Source organism: Garra rufa, chromosome 11 (assembly GCF_049309525.1).
Source record: "Garra rufa chromosome 11, GarRuf1.0, whole genome shotgun sequence".
Classification (NCBI taxonomy): domain Eukaryota; kingdom Metazoa; phylum Chordata; class Actinopteri; order Cypriniformes; family Cyprinidae; genus Garra; species Garra rufa.
In genome coordinates this window covers 22,991,066-23,014,515 of record NC_133371.1, presented here as the reverse complement: position 1 = coordinate 23,014,515, position 23,450 = coordinate 22,991,066, and the positions used below count along the sequence as shown (strand labels likewise).

The following is a 23,450-nucleotide window of genomic DNA, read 5'->3' as shown; positions in this document are numbered from 1 at the left end:
CTCGGTCAGGAATTTTATGTAAGGGTAAAAAATTTTCCCACAATTTTCACAATGGTTACAAGTTGGTCACATGGATATCTGTGACTTCAGTGTGAGCGGTGCTTCATACATCACTACACTGTAGAGCAGTGGTGGCTAATGTTGGTCCTGGAGAGCCACATTCATGCCGAGTTCAACTCCAAACCTAATCAAACACACCTGAAAAAGCTAATCAAGGTCTAAGGCAGGGGCCACCAAACTCGGTCCTTGGGGGCTGTGTCCTGCACAGTTTAAGCAGAGTTTAACTTCAACTTGCCTCAACACACCTGCCTGGAAGTTTCAACTTTACCTAGTAAGACCCTGATTAGCTGATTTAGGTGTTATTCCAATAAGCCTGGTCTAATGCTTACTAGAAAGCTACAGGCAGGTGAGTTTTTATCAAGGTCGGAGTAAAACTCTGCAGGACTGTGGCTCTTCTGAACCAACATTGGCCTCCCCAGCTGTAGACAATAGATTTAGACCTTTTTTTACCTGTGAAATCACCTTAAGAGTGAACATTGTTCTTCATCAATTCGTCAAATATAATGGTGCCTCTTGCATTGTAGACTCATAATCTAAATCTCTTAATCTACATATTCTGCTCCTCAATGTTTCACCGGGTATTTCAGGTGGTTGAAGAAGGAGAGGGAGTAGCCGTGGAAGAGGAGATAGTAGAGGAAGAAGCACCCACTGAACCCGAAAAAGCAGAGTAAGTAATAGAGAACAAATGAGCATGACTGTTGTAAAGTCATATTCATCACAATATAAACATTGCACTTTTGTTGCTTTAACTTATCCTTCTGTCAATCAAAGTGCTGAAAATGGAGAAAAGGCAGAGAAGGAGGCAGAACCTGAGCCCGAGGAAAAACCAGATGAAGAGCAAGAGGAGATAAAAGCAAAAACTAAAGCAAAGAAAGGCAAGAAGAAAGAGGGAGAGGGTTTTGAACTCTGGAATGAACTTGAAGTCCAAAGAATCAAGTTCATGGTAATTATATTATAGCTATTTTTCTGTATATATATTTCACAATTAATATTTCTTTATTCATCACTTTTGATTCTGACTGCAGCTAAAAGTTGAACTACTTCCTCTTCTTCTAGAACTACCTGTCTCGTAATTTCTACAACCTGCGCTTCCTGGCTCTCTTCATCGCCTTTGCACTTAACTTCATTCTGCTCTTCTACAAGGTCAGTATAATTTTAAAACAGGGCTTTTCAAACTGGGGCCTCAGTCATAGTTATGGGGCCCTTTGCATCAAACAGTTGATTAAACATTTTGATTGAAGCTAGCCATTTCCCCCTAGGTATCTGACAGCCCGCCTGGAGAAGAGGAGGAGTTTGAGGGTTCAGCTATGTTTGAGGGTTCTGGTGTATTTGAGGGCTCTGGTGTGTTTGAAGGCTCTAGTGTGTTTGAGGGCTCTGGGATCTTCGAGGGCTCTGGTGGAGAAGCCGAAGGTTCTGGAATGGAGGAGAATGGAGAGGAAGATGAGGAAGAAGGGTTTGTCTACTACTTCCTGGAGGAGAGCACTGGATATATGGAACCTGCCTTGGCCTTCTTTTCCATCTTACACACCGTCATTTCCTTCCTGTGTATCATCGGCTACAACTGTCTGAAGGTCAGGAGCTCACTGGATTCTGTTATCATTTACTCACCCTTATGTTATTTCAAACATGTGTGACAGAAATCCCACTTTGGAGTTAAATATTTATTTTAATTTGGTTAAGGAAGTGTGAGCTGCTAATGTTTTCGTACCTGTCCAGGTTCCTCTGGTCATCTTTAAGAGAGAGAAGGAACTGGCCCGTAAACTGGAATTTGACGGACTTTACGTAACTGAACAACCAGAAGATGACGACATCAAGGGCCAGTGGGACAGACTTGTCCTCAATACACCGTAATACTACTTTATTATTATTATTGTACATTTATAACCAAGTATCCTCATGAAAACTGCAATCTGAAATAACATTCTATTTTATTTTCCACTCAGGTCTTTCCCGAACAACTACTGGGACAAATTTGTGAAGAGAAAGGTCAGTGGTATATTACACTTTTGTGTTTGCAGAGATTTCATATATTAAGAGATGTCTGTGACTGAGTGTGTCTATCGGCATGTCTGTGTTGTAGGTGCTAGAGAAGTATGGCGATATCTACGGTAGAGAAAGAATCGCTGAGCTACTCGGCATGGATCTAGCATCTCTTGATGTCAGCGCTATGACGCACGAGAAGAAGCCTCAGCCTGATCCCTCAATGTTCACATGGTACAAAAAGATGCAAAACACACTCACTAGTGTCACCATAATGTCAACAGCCAATACCAGTAACAAAAAAACAATTAGAAACCACAAAAACAAATATACCAGCGGTTAAGGATGTAAAAAGTTCTAACAATTCCAATTGCTTAACAATTCTATTGACGATTTTAAAAGTAGGAATATTGAGAAAATGAAATTTAGTAGACAAATGATGAGGAAAGAAAGAAAGAAAGAAAGAAAGAAAGAAAGAAAGAAAGAAAGAAAGAAAGAAAGAAAGAAAACTTAAAACCTCAAAGTCACAGAGATGATATAGACACAAGTTTCATTGAACTGTTGTTCAAAAAGTGACTCAAAATGGTAATTTGTTAGCGTAATCAACTACTCTGGTAAAGCTGTTTTATTTTTATTTTATTTTTTTGATTCTCCAAAATAAACCTGTTCATAAGAGTCATTTGTTTGAGATTCAGACATCAATCCTCTTAAATGTGGTGTTATAATAGAACAGAGATTCTGTTTCATATTATGTTTCGTCAACAAAAACGCAATCTCAGTGTGGACAGAAGACCAAAATGGAGAGAAAAGAATGCATTTTCAAATAAAAATGTATTAGTGTGGTGTATGGACAAGGCCAAAAGTATTTGTTTGGAAATTGGTTCAAAAGTTATTAGAGTCCAAAGTTATTAGTTTGTGAATTGTATTAGTTGTGAATTTTTATTTTTAAATCACTAATCTCAAAAGAGTAATTTTTTCACGTAATCAACTATATAATAGAACAGAAATTCTGTTTCTCATCATTTTTTTGTCAACAAATACGCTGTCTCAAGGTGGACAGAAGACCAAAATGGAGAGAAAAAGATGCATTTTCAAATGAAATGTATTAGTGTGGTGTGTGGACAAGGCCAAAATTATTAATTTGTGAATTGGTTAAACTGTACCACTCTTTATTTTTAAATCACTAAAAAGTGACTCTTTTTGGATTCACTAAAATGAACCTGTTCATAAGATTCTGTATCTCATTATGTTTCATAGACAAAAACGCCATCTCAGTGTGGAGAAGGCCAAAATTGTTTGTTTGGGAATTGGTTGGACTACTCTTTATTTTTAAATCACAAAATGTGGCTCGAAAGGGTGATTTGTTTGGGAATTGAACAAGTAAAACTAATTATGTTTCATCAGCAACAAAAAAAACCTGCTGTCTCAGTGTGGAAGGCCAAAGGCCAAAATGAAAAGAATAAGATGCGTTTTCAAACAAAAATGTATTAGTGTGGTGTGTGGACAAGGCCAAAATTATTAGTTTGGAAATTGGTTGGACTGTACAATTTTTTTATTTTTAAATCACTAAAAAAGTGACTCAAAAGAGTTATTTATTTGGGTAATCAAATAAATTTTGTTGATTCACTAAAATGAACCTGTTCATAAGAGTCATTTGTCTGAGATTCAGACATCACTGCCCTTGAATGTGGTGTTATAATAGGATGGAGATTCTGTTTCTCATTATGTTTCGTCAACAAAAATGCTGTCTCGGTGTGGACAGAAGTCCAAAACTGAGAGAAAAAGATGCATTTTCAGTCTAAAACGTATTAGTGTGGTGTGTGGACAAGGTCAGAATTATTTGTTTGGGAATTGATTGGACTGTACTACTTTTTATTTTTAAATCACTAAAAATTGACTCAAAAGAGTCATTTGTTTGCATAATCAACTACTCTGGTAAAACTGATTTTTTTTTTTGATTCACTAAAATGAACCTGATCATAAGAGTCATGTATTTGAGATTCAGACATCACTAAACACTTAAACATGATTTTATAATAGGATGGAGATTCTGTTACTCATTATAAAATTGTATGAATCCACAGGCTGACATCTATCGACATCAAATACCAGATCTGGAAATTCGGAGTGGTGTTCACTGATAATGTGAGTTTCAGAAAAGACATCAATTGTTTCAGTAAGTTGAGGATGTTTATAACAATGATCATTCATTTGGATTCTGTTTTGCTCTTAGACGTTCCTGTATCTGGTTTGGTATATGGTCATGTCACTGCTTGGCCACTATAACAACTTCTTCTTTGCCTGTCATCTGCTGGACATTGCTATGGGTGTCAAAACCCTGCGTACCATTCTGTCCTCTGTAACCCACAATGGCAAACAGGTACAGCGTTCAGATATCTTCATATTTAACTGAGATTTTTTAGAAATCTTCTCCAGATATTAATCTTGATGGTGACTGTGGTTTAGCTGTTGATGACGGTGGGTCTGCTGGCTGTGGTGGTCTACCTCTATACCGTGGTGGCCTTCAATTTCTTCCGCAAGTTCTACAACATGAGTGAGGATGAAGACGAACCGGATATGAAGTGTGACGACATGATGACTGTAAGTCTCCACACATATCTACATTTGGTTCAATTATACTCTCTAATACCTGATCTCGATCATGTCTTCTCCTCAGTGTTATCTGTTCCACATGTACGTGGGTGTGCGAGCTGGTGGCGGTATAGGAGACGAGATCGAGGATCCAGCCGGAGACGAATATGAACTTTATCGTGTGGTCTTTGACATCACCTTCTTCTTTTTTGTCATTGTCATCCTGCTGGCCATCATTCAAGGTGAGGAACATGTTTTTCTTTGAGGGATTTGGACCCTGTGGGCAATTTACTGCTGTGTGAATTAAACATTTAAAAGATTTTTTGACTTAACATTATCTGTTATGATGACAAGATGTTTATGTTGTGTGCAGGTCTGATTATTGATGCCTTTGGTGAGCTGAGAGATCAGCAGGAGCAGGTCCGAGAGGACATGGAGGTGCAAATACTATTTTTTTATGTATACATAAAGGAATGGTTTACACAGATTTGGCAATTTGCTGAAAATTGACTCACTCTCAGGCCATCCATGATGTAGATGAGTGTGTTTCTTCATCAGAACAGATTTGGAGTAATTTAGCATTTAGCATTTGGAACTAATAGATCCTCTGCAGTGAATGGGTGCTGTCAGAATAAGAGTTCAAACAGCTGATAGAAACATCACAAAAAGCCAAAAAGTCAAAAAGAAAATAAGGTTTTTGAGGAAAACATTTCAGGATTTTTCCCCATATAGTGGACCTCAATAGGTATCAACGGGCTGAAGATCCAAACTGCAGTTCCCTTCCAGGAACTTCAAGCTACTTCGAGCTATGCTCAAGGCATTCCCATAGCGTTTCGACGCAGCGTCTCATTACCTTTAGGGAATTAGGGTTACAGTCATAACCTGAGATGTTTCAATGCAGCCTCAAAGGGCTCTACACGATAACACCTGAGGAATAAATGTCTAGCGAAACCATCAGCCATCTGAGACAAATTTCACAAATCCTAAAAGATTCCTATAATCCTAGGCTAAAATCTGTAGTTTTTGACATGTTCACAGTTCAGTTCACAGCTGATTAATGACCGTTACGATCAAATTGTACCTCAGACTAAATTCTAGCAGTGTTAGAATATTTAGTAAGGATGCACCGAATGTTCGGCAACTGAAATTATTCGGCCAAAAAGAGCAAAAAAAAAGCAATTTTAATAATAAGCAAAAAGGCTGAATAAATTATACCAAACAATGACGTGACGTGATCAAATAGAGGCACAATCTGCTGCTGTCAGCAAAAACTAGTACTGAGGTTTTCTTGCTGGTTTCCGCCAAAATAAAAGTCAACATACATAAATGTTAGTATTTTAATTTTACTGTTGTTCTGTAAGTAAAATAAAATAGAAAAGTAATACCAAAATAATGATAACAATCGTTACAACATCTCTATTAATACATTTATTATAACTTTCTTCTTTGCTCAGCAAAACTGCATTTATTTGTACATTTAAAAACATGCCTGATTCAAGAAGGGGGTCTTAAAATGGCCAAAGAATATTATTTTACTAACTTATTAATTTTAAGTTAAATTGTGCTTCATCGGTAGGCTATAATGTCTACTAGAATGTTAAAAATGTGTTAAAGGTGCAGTGTGTAATATTTAAGATTATCTCTAGACAGAAATGCAATATAATATACATAACTATGTTTTCAGGGGTGAATAAAGACCTTACTTAATTAACCATTATGTTTTTATTACCTTACAATTATCAGTTTATATCTACATACACCGCGGGTCCCCTCACATGGAAGCCGCCGTTATGTTTCTACTGTAGCCCTGAACGGACAAACTGCTCTACAGATCGCGTTTCATCACTGCTGTTCTTGGGAAAAAAACACTGACACAATGATGAATAAGTAACTGCAATATTCACAATAACATCGTTTTATCAAGTAAATCAATTATCAAGTAAATATAATTCCCTTATTTACGTTTTAAATGAAACGTTATTATTCTTTGCTGTCTGAAACGACGACATCTTAATCCAGTGTCGGTTGCCGTAGTTTCTGTAAAGGGAGGGGTGAGCGGTGGACTAAACCGTTGGTTGCAATTCAAAACTTCACCGCTAGATGCCGCAAAATCTACACACTGCACCTTTAAATAAATATTTTTAAATTGCTGTTTTGTAATAATTTTTTTTTCTTTGAAAAGCAAGACAAAACTGTAAAAAGATAATATTGGCTATTTAATTTATGCAATGGTTAAAAAAAAAAGGCAAAATACACAAAAAACCATGTTCGCTAATCGGCCTTCGGCCCAGTGTGTAATTTTGTTCGTCTTCAGCCAAGAATTTTTATTTAGGTGCATCACTAATATTTAGGGCACAATCCTGCAGTGTGACTTCTCCTACGGCAAACATCAAATTGTCTTTGTTTTTCAAGACAAGCCATGATCAGATTTAATGCTAGAGATTTTGTCTAACCACCATAAACTCTGGCGCTCCCATCCTCCACTCATGGAATTCCTACATGTTGTGTGTTTCACATGATAAACACCGGTTGCCATTCCCATTGTGAATGCACAGTTGTACAGTCAATGACATTAATGACATTGAGATCCCACAGTGTCACATGATCATCAAAATTGTACAGTCTGAAGAGCAAGAATCGTAAAGGAGTATTATAAATTGTGCAGTGTGCCCAGCTTTAGCCTTTGCCCGTTCGCTTTGTAAACACTGGGTCAGTACTCCCTTCTACGTTTAGCTTTTATGGTTAAAAAGTATATAACTTTTTCTCTTTTTGTTTACCAAATGAATGATCGTTTCCCTAGATGAGCCCCTTATTCCTTGAACTGGGATCACGAAGAGCCCTTTGAACCTGCATTGAAACTGCAATATGGACCCGTTGGCTCAGATTGAACAAGGCTTATGTTGAAAACTCCTGGAATGCTTTCCCCAAAAACTGACTGTAGAAGATGTTTTTGCTAATGTGTGCCACAGTGCCCCTTGTGGGAATTGCTGAGAATGAAACTTGCACTTGTGTTGCTTTATGAGATTGGAGTCTTAAAAATCTGTGATCTTTTTGTTGTTTTCTCAAAGACTAAGTGTTTCATCTGTGGAATTGGAAGCGACTACTTTGACTCAACTCCGCATGGCTTCGAGACGCATACAATGGAGGAGCACAATTTAGCCAACTACATGTAAGTATACTGTTATACATTTGTTTATTCAGAAATGGTTTGAGCTAATATTTTGTTTCCTATTTTAAGATCATGTTTTTTTCTGTCATGTAGGTTCTTCCTGATGTATTTAATCAATAAAGACGAAACGGAGCACACAGGACAGGTCAGTGTTGTTTTATTGTCAACTCTTTCCAAAACTGATTTTCTGAAGATAAAAAAAGTGGATCTAAGATGGTATACATCAGGGTTTCTCAAATCTTGCCCTGGAGGGCCAATGCACAAATGAGTTTAGCTCCAACCCTGATCAAACTTACCAACCTGTGAGTATCTAAAGATCCTAAAGAAATTGGTTAGCATGCTCAGGTGTGTTTGATTAGAGTAAGAGCTAACTCTGCAGGAAAGTGGATTCCGTGGGCCATATATATTATTTATATATTTATACACTACCATTCAAAAGTTTGGGTTGATAGGATTTTTTATGCATTTATTTGATCAGAATGCACTAAAAACAGTAATGGTGTGACAAACTGCATTTTAAACAACTGTTTTCTATTTGAATATATTTTAAATGCAATTTATTTCTGTGATGGAAAAGCTAAATAGCAATTACTCCAGTCTTCAGTGTCACATGATCCTTCAGAAATCATTCTAATTTGGTGCTCAATGTTAAAACCAATTGTGCTTCTTCATGTTTTGTGGAAACCATAATATATGTGACCCTGGACCACAAAACCAGTCTTAAGTCGCTGGGGTATATTTGTAGCAATAGCCAAAAATACATAGTATGGGTCAAAATTATTGATTTTTCTTTTATGCCAAAAATCATTAGGAAATTAAGTAAACATCATGTTCCATGAAGATGTTTTGTAAAATTCCTACTATAAATATATCAAAATGTAATTTTTGATTAGTAATATGCATTAAGAACTTAATTTGGAGAACTTTAAAGGTGATTTTCTCAGTATTTAGATTTTTTTTGCACCCTCGGATTCCAGATTTTCAAATAGATGTATCTCGGCCAAATATTGTCCTATCCTAACAAACCATACATCAATAAAAAGCTTATTTATTGAGCTTTCATATGATGTATACATCTCAGTTTTCTAAAATTTAACCTTATGACTGGTTTTGTGGTCCAGGGTCACATATGAGGACTTTTTGTTTAGTAATAGTTGTCCCTTGCTTGTCCTGAACAGTTAAACTGCTTGTTGTTCTTTAGAAATGTACACAAAAATGCTGAAAACCAAAGAATTTGTGGGACCTGAAGGATTTTTCTGAAGAAAAGCAGACAGTTCAACTGTTCATAATTAACATTTTGCAGATTCTGAAAGGGGGATGTAAACTTTTGACCTCAACTTTTTTTTCAGGGTTCTTTGATTAACAGAATGTTTTAAAGAGCAGCATTTATCTCATGATGGCAGTTATTTCAAACTAAATCTTACTGATCCCAAATTTAAATAGTGTTGCATATATTACAATTTTTACAATTTCTGAATATTTTGCTGAATTTGCAATGCATTTTTTATTTTTCTCTCTTTCTAGGAGTCATATGTATGGAAAATGTACCAGGAGCGATGCTGGGACTTCTTCCCAGCTGGTGACTGTTTCAGGAAGCAGTATGAGGATCAACTTAGCTAATTCTACAGCCTTGAAAGTGTGTTTGTGTACGAGTATCATTTCAGGAATGAGGGTCAAAGAGGAAATAATGAAAAAAGTAGGGAACAAGTGATAAATGACCGACTCTAGCCTTGATTTGTCTATCACAACCCTCATCTCTTCAGCCAACACATCACACAGACCACACAAACTCACTCATAAAACTTAAAACCTTTGATTTCCCCATGACTAAACAAGAGAAAAGAGCAAACGTTGTGCGTCAGAAGAAAGTCTTTAAAACTGTATGTATATATACACTACATGGCCTTTATTTCTCCACTAAGGATTTTTTAAATCAAATCAAGCCAAAATGAACGAAGAAACCCCTAAACGAAGCCTTCCTTTCCTCTGTTTTGTCTGTCACTATGAATCTAAAACAATCTCAGTGCCTAATGTTGAATCTTAACAGTACAGTGCGGATTTAAGTATGATTTTACTGATAGTCTGTAGCGATCTTTTTATGTGTAGAGTAGCTGTCTAGAGCGTATATAAATATAGCTTTGTTTATGTTTATTTATTCACGTATACCACAGAAATATAGCCATATGAGTGGTAGCATCCTGCTCTGTGACTTTAATAAAGAGCATTTTGACAAATATCAAGCCAGGTTTTTTTCCCCTGGCACATCGAGCGAATGTTAGAATGCGTGCAACCGAAATATCTTAATACCATTTTATTCTTGAGACGAAAGTGTTACAACCCCAATATTTCTCTTCCACCTGTTACAAGTTAGAGAATAACAAATGGTCTCATGAGAAGTTTTAACTTTGTGAAAATGTGAAACCACCTGTTTTGCACTCTAGAGTCTTATAATGGGACGCTGTATTCTTGCCGTGTCGTCCCGCTACACAATGCTGTATTACAAATATAGAGAGGTGAAGAGAGAGTTTGTGGGCAATTTGTTTTATTACAAACGTCCTCTCTAGATTTACAAGACGATTCACTCTGATTATGGGAATGAAGCACTATTATGACTATATACACAGTATTATTTATATTGCTATACTATATAAGACCTTGATGTGAACTGTGTCGTTCAGATAGCAAGACTGCAACTTAATTTATCCACCTAAATACATAGATGATATATTTTTGTTGGAGCTCTATATAATTAAGATATTCTGAACTCATTATGTCACAAGTGAGTATTTATTATGTACCTTTTTTTGGGGGGGGGAGAGAATATAGGTCAGAATTTAGTAGAGAAGTGGAAAAGGAATGTGAGCTAGATTTAAGTTAACATAGAGGTAACAAAGACGATGTGTTTTTGCCTTTTAGATTTTTATTCTTCTTTTTGGCGAAATCTCACACTTTATTTTTGTTGAATATAGATGAGGTATGTAGTCGTAGGTCTCTGATATTTGTGCATCAGACGTCTCCAAGCGACTGAAACAAACTCACATGTGCATGTTCCACCTTGTGCGTTCTACTGACATGTTGTGACAGCACATTAAGAGCGTGTGTTGAGGTCTTTTGGTGTGTTTTGCTCTGAGAGCTCACAGAGGGAAGAAATCAACTCAGTATCTTCTCTGGATCTGACTGTGTATCAGGCTGAATCCTGTGTTTCAATGCACATTAAACAGATTTCAATATTTTAAGAGCACTGCTGTCTGAACTCTTTTGTTTGTCCTGTTCTTATATGTTCCTATACTTACTCTACAATATGTTAATCACAACCTGATCTCATGATGGAAACGCAAGATGCAAAATATGTCCCACCATGTATGTTTTGAGATACTCGATGTGAAATGTCCACTGAGTGGTGCTAAAAGAGTGTTCAGGTTTTCCCCAGAACAGATGAATGTACATGTGGTATGTTTTATGTGACGTTGGTTTTGTATGCGTCACCCCCGTTTCGACTTAAAATGACGTACCATCTGCACTACACCTAAACCTACCCGATAGTATTAACAAAAGCAAATGTGACGTAAAAATGCAATCACAAGCATGCTGTTTTAATTTGTTTTTTGTCAAAACACCTCTCAAAATGCTTGCTACGGATGCGAAAAAAGCAAAAAATCGAACCAGGTCTGAATATTTTTATGACGGACGAAAATTTCGAAGGCAGTGTGCAAATGTGATTGACATAACGTGAGATTATTTTTTAACGTGCAAAAAATTTGGATGAAAATTTAGTAAGTAATTTAGTACTTTTGTAATTTAGTACTGCAGATAATCTGGTAATGTGAGGCATTCACAGATGAATCTTGCACCTCCCGATCTGCTCCCACACAAATCAGGGCCACCCCTATTAATATCAAACATGTTTGATATTTAGGATTTTAAATCATGATAATGTTTGCTAAATGAAGTAGCCTCCTTTTACAACAGCCAATATGCGACTGCAAAACAGCTGCTGTATGGCTCTGTTGGATAGTGGAAATGGATGAAACGACTTGTGGAAGTTTTGCAATAATCTGTATAATTTGCACATCTGTATAATGTATCGAAAATGTATCACAACCGCAAGGACAAAGAGAAGTCAGAATTCAGTTTTGAATATGTGTGAGAAAAGCTAACTAGCTAACATATGTAAACATTATGCTGGGTACACACAAAATTTTTAAAAGATCTTTAAAATGTGAGAGACCACAAACATGGAACAAAAAATCCTAGATGTAACTGTTTTGCTCCTATAGTGTGTGGTGTGCCGCAATGTGACAATGTGTTGAAGATTTACGATTCGCGATCGGGGTGCCCCTGAATCCTAAGTCCAATTCCATGCCGGCTGAGCTACCAAGTGTCACACCCTTGGACTGTCTATGTTGGTTTCTCCCAGTGTCTCCCCCTGCTGTTCTGTGTGTATTGGTTCTCCCTTGCCCATATTTGGACTTCCCCCTCGTTAACGTGATGCCCTATACCTGTCCTTGTTAATCAGTGTCCCTTTGTAAGTTGGTTTGTTTTCTCAGTTCCTTGTCTGGCGTTGTTGTTACCTCCTGTGTTATTGTGTAGCGTTTCCTGTACCCTTCCTGTGGATTTATTAAAGATTTTCGTTTATATTCCGTCGTTGTTTGTCTGTTCCTGTACTTAACCTGACAGTACGCTGGACCGAAACAGTATCTCCGCGTTTTCCCCCCGTTTTTGTTTCTCGTTCTTTTTTTACAGTCTTTTTGTTTCCGTTGTGTCACCATTATGAATCCCCTACTGCGTCCTGAATTCTGACACCGTCGTCCGAGGACGGCCCTCAAGCTAATTTCGCCTCTTTTGTGGAGTGGACACTGGCGAGAAACAGATCCTCATTCCCCGCCTGTTCCTTGGAGAATCTCGCTAGTGCCACTCCGGACCCAGAGCCCAGCCAGCCACCACCCCGACATGCGGGACACGAGCCTGAGCCCACCGATGACGGAGAGCCAGAGCCCGCCGCGATCATCGAGCCATCACCACATGAAGCGACAGAGCTGCGGATCGCTGCTGAGCCAGAGCTGCACGAGCAGCCAGACCAGGTGCGAGAACCGGCCACGACGCCGGCGACAGTGGAAGTTTCAGTGGCCCGTGAGAATGCTGAAGACAGCATTGCCCACTGCACCACTGCTGAGGGTGAGCCTAAACTGGACCGGGGACAGCTAGCGATGGAACAGGACATGATTTATTTTTCTGAGGATATAGTCAGTGTACTTCCTATGTACCCTGAACTGTCTACCTGTGTAGATTTCCCACCCACCCACCCTCTGTCTAACAGCCATGCTGCTTCAGCCCTGCCACCGCTGTTTCCTGACAGCCCCTCAGCTCACCATCTGTGTGGTGGGTTCGCGGCGGGTCTTCCAGTCTCCATCGGCGTCATGGCTGGAGGATCCCTCATCTTCGCCTCCAGCCTCAGAGTCCTGGACTCTGCCTCGGCCCTCCGACCCTGCGGCTCCACCCCCCTTGTCTCCACCATCGCCCGTTGGTCCACCAGCTCCACTGGGCTCCGTCTTTCCGGGTTTCACCTGGCTCCTCCTGCTCCAGCTCCCTCCTGTCTCCTCCCTCCATCGTCACCTCCCTGGACTGTTCCGTTTCCTCCTTGGCTCCTCCCACCTGCTGAACCACCCTGGATCCCGCTGATCGCCCTCCTCCAGGGAGTCCGTCCTCCGCCGAAGCCCCCTCCAGAGACTTTGTTTAGTTTGTTTTTCTTGTTTGTCGGTGCGAGGACACGCCTACCAGGTGGGGGATGTTATGTCACGCCCTTGGACTGTCTATGTTGGTTTCTCCCAGTGTCTTCCCCCGCTGTTCTGTGTGTATTGGTTCTCCCTTGCCCATATTTGGACTTCACTAACAAGGACCTCCTTGTTAGCGCGATGCCCTACACCTGTCCTTGTTAATCAGTGTCCCTTTATAAGTTGGTTTGTTTTCTCAGTTCCTTGTCCGCCGTTGTTGTTGTTACCTCCTGTGTTATTGTGTTCTCCAGCGTTTCCTGTACCCTTCCTGTGGATTTATTAAAGACTTTTATTTATATTCCGTCGTTGTTTGTCTGTTCCTGCACTCAACCTGACACAAAGCAAGCGCTTTACGTCTAGAATACGAAACATATGGAGCTGTAATCAAAGCTCTGTACGAAATCGATTACAAGTGCTCGCTGTTTTACCGCATATGATGTTTTATTAACAAGGTTCGGGAGGAACACCATCGGATAATCAATCTGGCTCAGGTGAAGCTTGTCAGCCAGTCACCTTAACAAGCTCAATTCATATATAAATACAGCCAACTCACCTCTGTTCCACGATGGTTTCCAGCATCTCACCTCCACCCCAACTACTCACTCTCCATCAATTTCATCCCATTTTCGTGATGGTGGGGAGTTCTCTGGGAACGGGCTCCATCCCGAGCTCGGAGCCCTCCCCCCGGACAGCACGCCAAATATGCTTACTATATTACTATGCAAACTCGTGAACTAGTGTTTATTTCTGTTGGAAACTGCAGTACATATTTTGCACCTTACGAAAAATTTCTCACAGGTACATTTCATCATAAGATCAGGTAGCTTACTCTATAAAAGCATGCATTGTAAATATGATATTCTACAGATATTTTACAGAAATATATGGATAGGTGTAGACAGGTGTTTGAATGCCCTAGTAGGTAACAACAAGTGACTGTCTTCAAGTCATTGAATCACTGATTCATCAAACCAATTTATTCAAACACTCTGACTTGCTCAGAAACGAATCAAGTGTCTTGTTTATAAGTGAGTTAGCCACTATAAAAATAGTGATTAAAAAAACCCCAATTTGTTTAAAAACACTGGAACAAAATTAGTTGAATTTGAACCACATACTAGCATACTACTCTTACTATTTTTATAGTATCTTTCTATGGCAGGAATAGTAATAGTAGTATGCTCGCATGGAGTTATGAATTCATCAAGTGAATCACCTAAAGTGGCTGTGTTTACAGTGGAGATCAAAACTGGAAAACAAGTCACTGCTTAGTTCTATTTGATGTTATCCTAACATGAGTAAAAGGTCAGTTTTTAAGCATATTTCATAAATTAATTGTATTCTGAAACAGTATTAAAAACTTGAAAAAGAGCTCTGATCAAAATTACAGAACACTTACAGTTATTGGTGTTAATCTGGCACCTGTTGCTAATTTCCTTAAATATATGCCAAAACCTATTTACCTGGCAGCATTCGTCCAATTTTCTCAAAGATTGCAAGATGGCGGTCCGCCAATTGAACCAACAGCTTGTGCCAGTGCAAACCACATAAGACATGCACGAGAAGACAGGATAATGCGGAGATGCTCAATGGGGAATCGGTTCAACACTGCTTATTTTTTTTATTTTATTTTATTTTTTTACAAAATAAAGGTTTTTGTTGAAATGTCTTGAATATTTTGTAATTTTAATAGAACAGTGGTGTACCTATAACTAATATTCTTTTATTTTTAAGCAATGAAGATTAACAATATTTCAGAAAAAAGTATTTATAGATTGTTCTCTAATTTTGATCTCGACTGCATAAGAGTCATTGAATCATTTACTCAAGTGATTAATTCATACACACTGACTCATTAAGTAACAAATTGACTGTCAAGTGACTGTCTTTATGACCAAGTCATTGAATTGTTCACTTAACCAATTCATCTAAACACACTGATTCATTCAGAAACAAATCAAGTGATTGAGTCATTGAATCATTTACTAAACCAGTTAAATAAAGGAATGAATCCACAACACACTTCTGTTTGTTGCTCAGAGACACAGCAAATAATGCTTCTATTGCTTTGTTTGAAAAACAAAGTTACTGGCAACAGTGTACCTAAAATGTTGGTTAATATTAAGATCGTGTTTATTGAACTGTTGTCTTAAAAGAAATATCTTGTTGAATCACAGTCATGACGATATTTGGAAACATTCCAAACCTGTAAGACTTTCGTTCATCTTTGAAAGACAAATTATAAAATTTTTGATGAAATCCGAGAGCTTTCTGACCTCCATAGACAGCAATTAACTACCACTTTCAAGGCCCAGAAAGTTAGTAAGGACATTATTATAATAGTCCAAGTGACAACAGTAGTTCATCTGTAATTTTATGAAGCTATGAGAATACATTTTTTGCACAAAGAAAACAAAAATAACAAATATTATTTGATGTCCTTACTACCTTTCTGGGCCTTGAACATGGTAGTTCTATTGCTGTCTATGCAAGGTCAGAAAGCTCTTGGATTTCATTAAAAATATTTTAATGGGTTCCGGTAATGGCGGCTTGCTGAGAGGACGTGCCCACTTCTGCTCCGCTATCTTTCTGTAAAATCCTGAATAATACTCGTTTATTAGACATTGAACGACGCCTGTAGGACAGCTGTGATGCCTCTCTCGCAAAGGAAACTCGGTAAAAACACTAATAGACCAACTCAGTCGAAATTATCTGACTTCACTTCTAAGTTGAACTCTGAGGCTGGCTGTGAAGCTAGCGTTAGCGTTGGCCGTGAAGATAGCGAGACTAATACCAACACATGCCAAGCGATGGAGGAGGAAAATGACAAGCCGACTGAGATGGAAAAGACGGCCGAAAGCTTAGATGCAGTACTGGCGGCTATCGCAAACTTGAAATCGGATTTTTCCTCCAAACTGGATGGTATCTTGTCAGCAATAAAGACTGTGAGGAAGGATGTAAATGAGTGTGCTAAGCGGGTCGGTGAGGCGGAGGTCCGGATATCTGCAGCAGAAGATAGCATCACCACCTTGGAAGCAAAGGTACGGACTCTTGAAAATAACAACAAAGACCTCGAGGACAAAGTGCTGGATCTGGAGGCCAGATCGCGACGATCTAACTTGAGACTTGTTGCTCTGCCGGAGGGCGCAGAAGGAGAGGACGCGTGCGTCTTCTTGGAAAACTGGCTGCCGGAGGCCCTGGACTTGGCACCGCTACGCACCGCTCTGACGCTGGAGAGAGCCCATCGGGTCGGCCAGAAGAATATGTCAAACACCGCTACACCGAGGACTATGATCATGAAGTTCCTAAATTATAAGGATAAAATGACCGTGATAAGAGCTGCTAGGGCAAAGGGACAGATTCTTTTCAAGAACCGTCCGGTGAGATTTTATGAGGACCTGGCGACCGGTGTACACAAGAAACAGAAAGAGTTTGACGCCGTGAGACAACAACTTCGCTCCATGGGGATCCGGTACGGCATGATTCCTCCCGCGCGACTGATAGTGACACACAACGGACAGTCTCGCATCTTTAATCAGCCAGGTGAAGCGGAGAATTTTGTGAAAGCTTTGAGGTCAGAGAGTGGACTGGGGTGAGATAATGTAATCACTGACATACTGTGTGTTGGCATGGAGGGATAATTACTGAACTTTAAGTTTAAAAAAAGAAGAGAGAGAAAGGCCAATTTGTTATATTTGTTTAAAGGGCCAGAAGCTCACAGCCACTGTTAGTAGCCTATTTTTCTTAACGTATCCAATAACGAGTTTTCTGTTTATGTAGCGGGGTGGGGTAAGGGGGAATGGTGTTCAGGCACAGTCGGTTGATCCTCACTCTTGGGTGGAACAGCCTTCAGCTGTTAGACAGGTACCAGTATACATAGGGGGAGAGAAATGGGTACCAAAGTTCAAGTTAAAGGGGCATGTTCAATATTCATTGTTATGGATGTAGTTTTTGACATTCAGGTTTTATTTGTTTCTCTGTCTTTTAATATTTCAAATGTGTTGGGAAGCTCATTTAGTGCTATATGTTATGTCTGGTGGAATAAGAATTAAAATTTCTTCTTGGAACTGCAGAGGACTACAAAAACTGGAGAAGGTGAAACAAGTAATGACTAGGGTGAAATCTATGCACTCTGATATCATGCTACTTCAGGAAACACACCTGTTGTCTAAAGATTTAAGACTAAAGAGAGATCCCCCTAGGTGGAGATTTAAACAAAAATGGCTCCTAGACTCAGAATTTATATCTTTCATAGACAACCAAATTAACTTTTTTTTTTAAACCAATACGGATGAAACATCACCCTGCACAAGGTGGGAAGCCTTTAAGGCCTACGTAAGAGGTCAGATTATTAGTTTTACAAGTTATAGAGCAAAGCAAACTTATCAGAAAACAAAAAAGTTGGAGGCGGAGATTGAGCTGCTTGAGGGAGAATATTTTCAAACTTTTTGTCCAAGAATCCATCAAAAGCTTCTATTACTAAGAACACAGTATAACGAACTTTCTGCTTCTAAGGCAGCCTCACATCTTTTGTGTCTTAAACAGACATTCTATGACCAAGGGGAAAAGCCTGGTAAACTATTAGCATGGCGCCTCCGACAACTACAGAATGAGAAAAACATTGCATCAGTTGAAAATAGTGATGGACAGATTATTGTTGACCCTCTAGGAATTAATGAAACTTTTAAGTTTTTTTTTTTTTTTAATTATACAGCTCAGACATAATACACATGGGACAAGAGCAAAACCTCTTCTTAGATACCCTTCAGATACCCAGCATTTCAAAACTAATAAGTGCAGACCTTGACACACCTATAACAAAGGAGGAAATATCTATAGCAATAGATCATCTGAAAACAGGTAAAACCCCTGGCCCAGATGGGCTACCGACAGAAATTGATAGAAAATTTAAAACTAAATTGCTGTCCCCTCTTTTTGACATGTTCTCGGATTCATTTGAAAAGGGAATCCTTCCGGCTTCATTAAGAGGAGCTCTGATAACTTTACTGCCCAAACCTGGTAAACCGTGCAATAAATGTGGAAATCTAAGACCAATAAGTCTGCTTAATGTGGATTTAAAGATACTTTGCAAAATTTTAGCCCGAAGACTGGAGAGACTTTTACCTGATCTAATTCCCTGTGACCAGAATGGGTTTATTGCAGGTAGACAGGGATTTCATAATGTGAGACGAGTGTTGGATATTCTTCATAGTCAGGAAGGAAAAACAGACGCTGCTTTACTATCATTGGATGCCGAAAAGGCCTTTGATAGAGTTGAGTGGCCCTACTTATTTGAAATATTAAAAAGATTTGGCTGTGGGGATAATTTCTGTCGGTGGATTAGACTTCTATATAACGAACCATATGCTGAAATACTGACAAATGGAATTATATCTAAACCATTTGAAATTAAACGAGGATGTAGGCAAGGGTGCCCTTTGTCCCCCTTATTGTTTATTTTAGCAATTGAACCGTTTGCCATTGCGGTGCGGTCCCATAAAAACATAACTGGTTTATCAGTAAATCAACAGGAACACAGAATTGCTTTATTTGCAGATGATGTTATTCTTTTTTTGGAAAAACTGAAAGATTCTATCCCAGCCTTGTTGGATTTATTACGCACATTTGGACGGATATCAGGATATAAAGTGAACAAAGAAAAATATTCATTAATGATACTTAACTCAGAAGAGAGAAAAAGTGCCGGAAATTCTTTCCAATTCAAAATGGTAGATTGTTTTACCTATCTCGGAATTAAGATAGTGCCATGTTTGAGAGACATTGTTGGAGCTAACTACACCCCTATGGTAGACTCCATCACCTCATCTATAGAAAGATGGAAACCCTTGCCCTTGTCACTTATAGCAAGAATTAATGTTCTTAAACTAAACATAATGCCCAAACTTCTGTACTTGTTCCAGAACATCCCGTTGTCACCTCCTGCTAATTTATTCTCACACCTGAAGACAATTTTTGTACGTTTTTTGTGGAATAATAGACGATCGAGGCTACGTTTATCACTCTTGTACTTACCGTATGAAAGAGGAGGCCTCAAGTGTCCCAATCCACTTTGGTACTATTGGGCAGCCCAATTGAGGACTATGATGTATTATTTTACAGATAAATTCCTTCCGCCCTGGATGAATATTGAAAACTGCTCAGTGCCTCTTCCCTTTCCCCAGTACCTATACTCAGCAAAAGTCAAAATGTTGAAAAAAAAGACAAAAAATCCTATAGTCAGAAATATGATTATAATCTGGTATCAGGTTAAGAAATATCTGGGTGAATCCATCTCTCTCGCACGCTTCAGCCCAATATGGGGTAACCATTTTTTCCCTCCAGGCAGAGCAGACCCTGGTTTTAGGAAGTGGGCTGACAAAGGTTTAAAGACAATAGGGGATCTCATGGGATCAGAGGATGAGACTTTGATGTCATTTGAGGAGTTGATTGCCAAGTATGATATTCCATGCAAACATCGATTTAAATATCTACAAGTGAGAAACTTTATTAGATCATCTCAAAGTCAATGTTTATCAATCCCTCCGCTGTCCACCTTGGAAACAGAAATGAAAAAAGATTGCTTTGGGAAGGGAATAATCTCCAAACTATATAATATATTAGTAGAGGGTTCCCCTGAATCTTCTTTAGGGAAACTTAATGCCTGGAGGGAAGACTTACAGGAGGACTTATCCTCCGAAGACTGGGAAGAGGTATGTGCTGAAGCACAAACAAAAACTACTAGTACTCGTCTCAAAGTACTGCAATATAATTGGCTAATGAGGACATATGTGACTCCAGAAAAGCTTAATAAATATAATGGTGATATCCCAGACTTGTGTTTCAGGTGTGGAGAGGAGAAAGGGACATTCTTCCACTGTATCTGGGAATGCAATAAAGTACAACAGTTTTGGAAAGAGATCAAACAGGCTCTGGATACTATATTGGGTATACAATTAGCTCTTGACCCTAAACTATTTATTTTAGGCTTATATCCTGATGGACATCTTATGTCTAGAAAGATAATTACCGCCATGGACTTATGTCTACTGCTGGCAAAAAGAGTCATAGCACTCTCATGGAGGAAGACTAGTAAACCAAAACTCATTAACTGGATAAAGGAATTGTCCACAACTTTACCTATGGAAAAAATTACTTACATTGTCAAGGGGAAACTATCACTTTTTCAAAACATTTGGGGTCCCTTTATGCAATATATGGAAAATGTGGATCTTAATAGTATTGTGAATGAGGCAGATGAGGGGTAGTTGTTGTTGGTCCTCTGCAGCTTCCTAAACTAATCTCTCTTTTTATATATATATATATATATATATATATATACTTGATCTTTAATGTGTAAATTGTACATTTGAGTTTGTAATTTTGAACCATGCACAACAGTGCAATTGAGGTTGAGCAACCCTTGGAAAATAGAGAAACTTTTTTTTTTTTTTTTTTTTTTTTGGGAGGGGGCGCTTTGTGGGTTTGTTTTTTTTTTTTTTTGATTAAGTTATTACTTACAGGTCATATATTTTGTACTTCCACCTAAATGTGGCTCTATCATCTGATTTGCAAGGAAGGTTGATTGACTCTTATACAATAATTCAGCTGCCCTGGATGTTTCCTTTGATGTGGAAATACTCTAATTTCTGTAAAAAATGTTTTGTAAAAACTCAATAAAGATATTGTTGGAAAAAAAAAATATTTTAATTTGTGTTCCAAAGATAAATTAATGTCTTAGCGGTTTGGACTGACATGAAAGTGAGCAATTAGTGTCAGAGTTCTCTTTACTGGGTGAACTAACCCTAGGTACACTGTTATACAATACCACACATGTACATTTAAGTCATGTAACATCATAAATAACTAGATTTAGTGTTGCTAGGTGTTCCTAAGCACATTTGACGGTTTCTACATCCATACATATTTTGAGGTGTGTTGTCTCTGTGCATTATAACTGCATTATAGTATTGAAATAGTTACGTAACTAACAGACTGACATAACAATAACAGAATTAAAGATAATGATGATTTGGACCAGCCTTTCTCAAACCTTCCCAAAGGTCTTCTGAAAAAAAAAAAAACATAAAACATCACTGCCCATACATGTTGGTGCTTGTTTGCTGACTGTATTTCAAGAAAAGGGCAAGGCATTGCTGATACCAGATGAGTTTTGGACCATTCATAGTCAGTGATTCAGCAGAACTTTTATTGTAGTGATTACTTTGTGTAACAACATTATTCAAAATCTCTTTTTCGGTTTTGCTCCTGGTTCAACTTTTCAGGTTTCCTGTAAAACTGTGTGGTCAAGTGCTGATACGGCCCTCCACCCCAGTCTACAGTTTGATTTTCAGATCTGCTTTCACTGTGGGAACTGAAGATTTATGGTGTTTTTAAATGAGCATTGGTTTAATGTTTCCACAAGCCTCAGTTTGCTACCTGATCTCATGATAAAAACGTACCTGGGGAAACGTTTTCGTAAGACGCAAAATACATATCACTGCGGTTTCCAACAGAAATAAACACTATAGGTGGAAAACAGCAAGCACTTGTAATCGTTTTCATACAAAGTTATGATTACAGCTCCATATGTTTTGCTTTCCGGTGTTGTGCTGAATTCTGATCCCCGCCAGATTACTACCCCCTATAATATTGGTATAGGTTTAGGGTTAGGTGTGGGTTCAGGATTAGGCAAACGTAGCGATTTCAGTGAGAGGGGGTAATAATTTGGCAGGGGTACGGTGTACATTTTAGGACATCCTCAGACCTCAGTTATATTCCTCAGACTAAAAGGCTTCAGTCACAGGACAAATGACATTGGGTGTCAGGTCTCGTACAATTGGACATCGGGCGAAATGGACTAAAAGGATTAAAAGGCATCAAACTAAACAGACTCAGATTAAAAGGAATCAGACAAAAAGGCATCAGATTAAACAGACTTAGATCAAAAGGCATCAGACAAAAGGGCCAAGGGAAGCTTTTGTTTGTGATATTGCTCCCTTCCTGAGCGCGCTTAAAAGTGCAAAGTGTGTTACTTTTTCGTTTCAGTTTGACCCATTTGCGTACGATCCGTTTGGGACTGACTCAGCCAAGTGGGCGTCCCCAGCTGAAGCGTCAGCGGAAGCGTTCAGCCTCCTCGCGTGAAGACCGACGAGAGTAAAGACCTGCGAATTTTCCTGCGTGACTTTAACCGAGCAACGAAACCGACAATGCACTTAAGTACTCCTTTCCTTTATTTCACTCTTCTTTCTGTCCTCCTCTATCATGTGTTTCCAGTTCATTCCGGTGCTCTCTACACACCGGACTAACATCACACGCACACGTCGACGCAATATTTCTAACCTGCGTCCTATCGACACCTCTTCCACTGAACCTTTCTCTTTCACGGTTGGACTCTGGAACTGTCAGTCAGCTGTCAACAAAGCTGACTTCATTTCGGCATTTTCATTGCAATCTGGCCTGAGCATCCTAGGTTTGACTGAGACCTGGATACGTCCAGAAGACTCTGCAACCCCAGCCGCTCTATCTAACAAATTCTCCTTCTCTCACACCCCTCATCAGACTGGAAGGGGTGGGGGTATGGGACTTCTTATTTCTAACAACTGGAAATACTCAACCCATTCTCCTCTATGCAATTATAACTCATTTGAATCTCATAAAATCACTATAACATCTCCTATCAAACTCCATGTTGTGGTAATTTACCGCCCTCCTAGTCAACTTGGCATCTTCTTAGAAGAGCTGGATGGGCTGCTGTCCTCTTTTCCAGAGGATGGCAGCCCACTTACAGTATTTGGGGACTTTAACATTCATCTTGACAAACCCTATGCTGCAGACTTCCAGTCACTCCTTGCTTCATTTGACCTAAAACGCATTATCAC

General features: G+C 38.9%; 1 protein-coding gene across 1 annotated transcript in view; it reads left to right on the top strand.

Moving 5' to 3' along the window:
* ryr1b (ryanodine receptor 1b (skeletal)) overlaps nucleotides 1-11,037 on the top strand; it is a 128,457-nt gene extending 117,420 nt beyond the window's left edge. The window contains exons 97-112 of the mRNA XM_073850155.1: nucleotides 648-727; nucleotides 832-1,003; nucleotides 1,117-1,203; nucleotides 1,320-1,359; nucleotides 1,414-1,631; nucleotides 1,777-1,907; nucleotides 2,004-2,046; nucleotides 2,141-2,274; nucleotides 4,125-4,185; nucleotides 4,274-4,420; nucleotides 4,507-4,641; nucleotides 4,718-4,874; nucleotides 5,006-5,070; nucleotides 7,701-7,801; nucleotides 7,895-7,946; nucleotides 9,326-11,037. Of these exons, the coding sequence (XP_073706256.1) occupies nucleotides 648-727; nucleotides 832-1,003; nucleotides 1,117-1,203; nucleotides 1,320-1,359; nucleotides 1,414-1,631; nucleotides 1,777-1,907; nucleotides 2,004-2,046; nucleotides 2,141-2,274; nucleotides 4,125-4,185; nucleotides 4,274-4,420; nucleotides 4,507-4,641; nucleotides 4,718-4,874; nucleotides 5,006-5,070; nucleotides 7,701-7,801; nucleotides 7,895-7,946; nucleotides 9,326-9,421 (1,719 nt within the window). The 3' untranslated portion in view covers nucleotides 9,422-11,037. The remainder of the gene's footprint in view (nucleotides 1-647; nucleotides 728-831; nucleotides 1,004-1,116; nucleotides 1,204-1,319; nucleotides 1,360-1,413; nucleotides 1,632-1,776; nucleotides 1,908-2,003; nucleotides 2,047-2,140; nucleotides 2,275-4,124; nucleotides 4,186-4,273; nucleotides 4,421-4,506; nucleotides 4,642-4,717; nucleotides 4,875-5,005; nucleotides 5,071-7,700; nucleotides 7,802-7,894; nucleotides 7,947-9,325) is intronic.
* The last annotated feature ends 12,413 nt before the right edge of the window (nucleotides 11,038-23,450 follow it).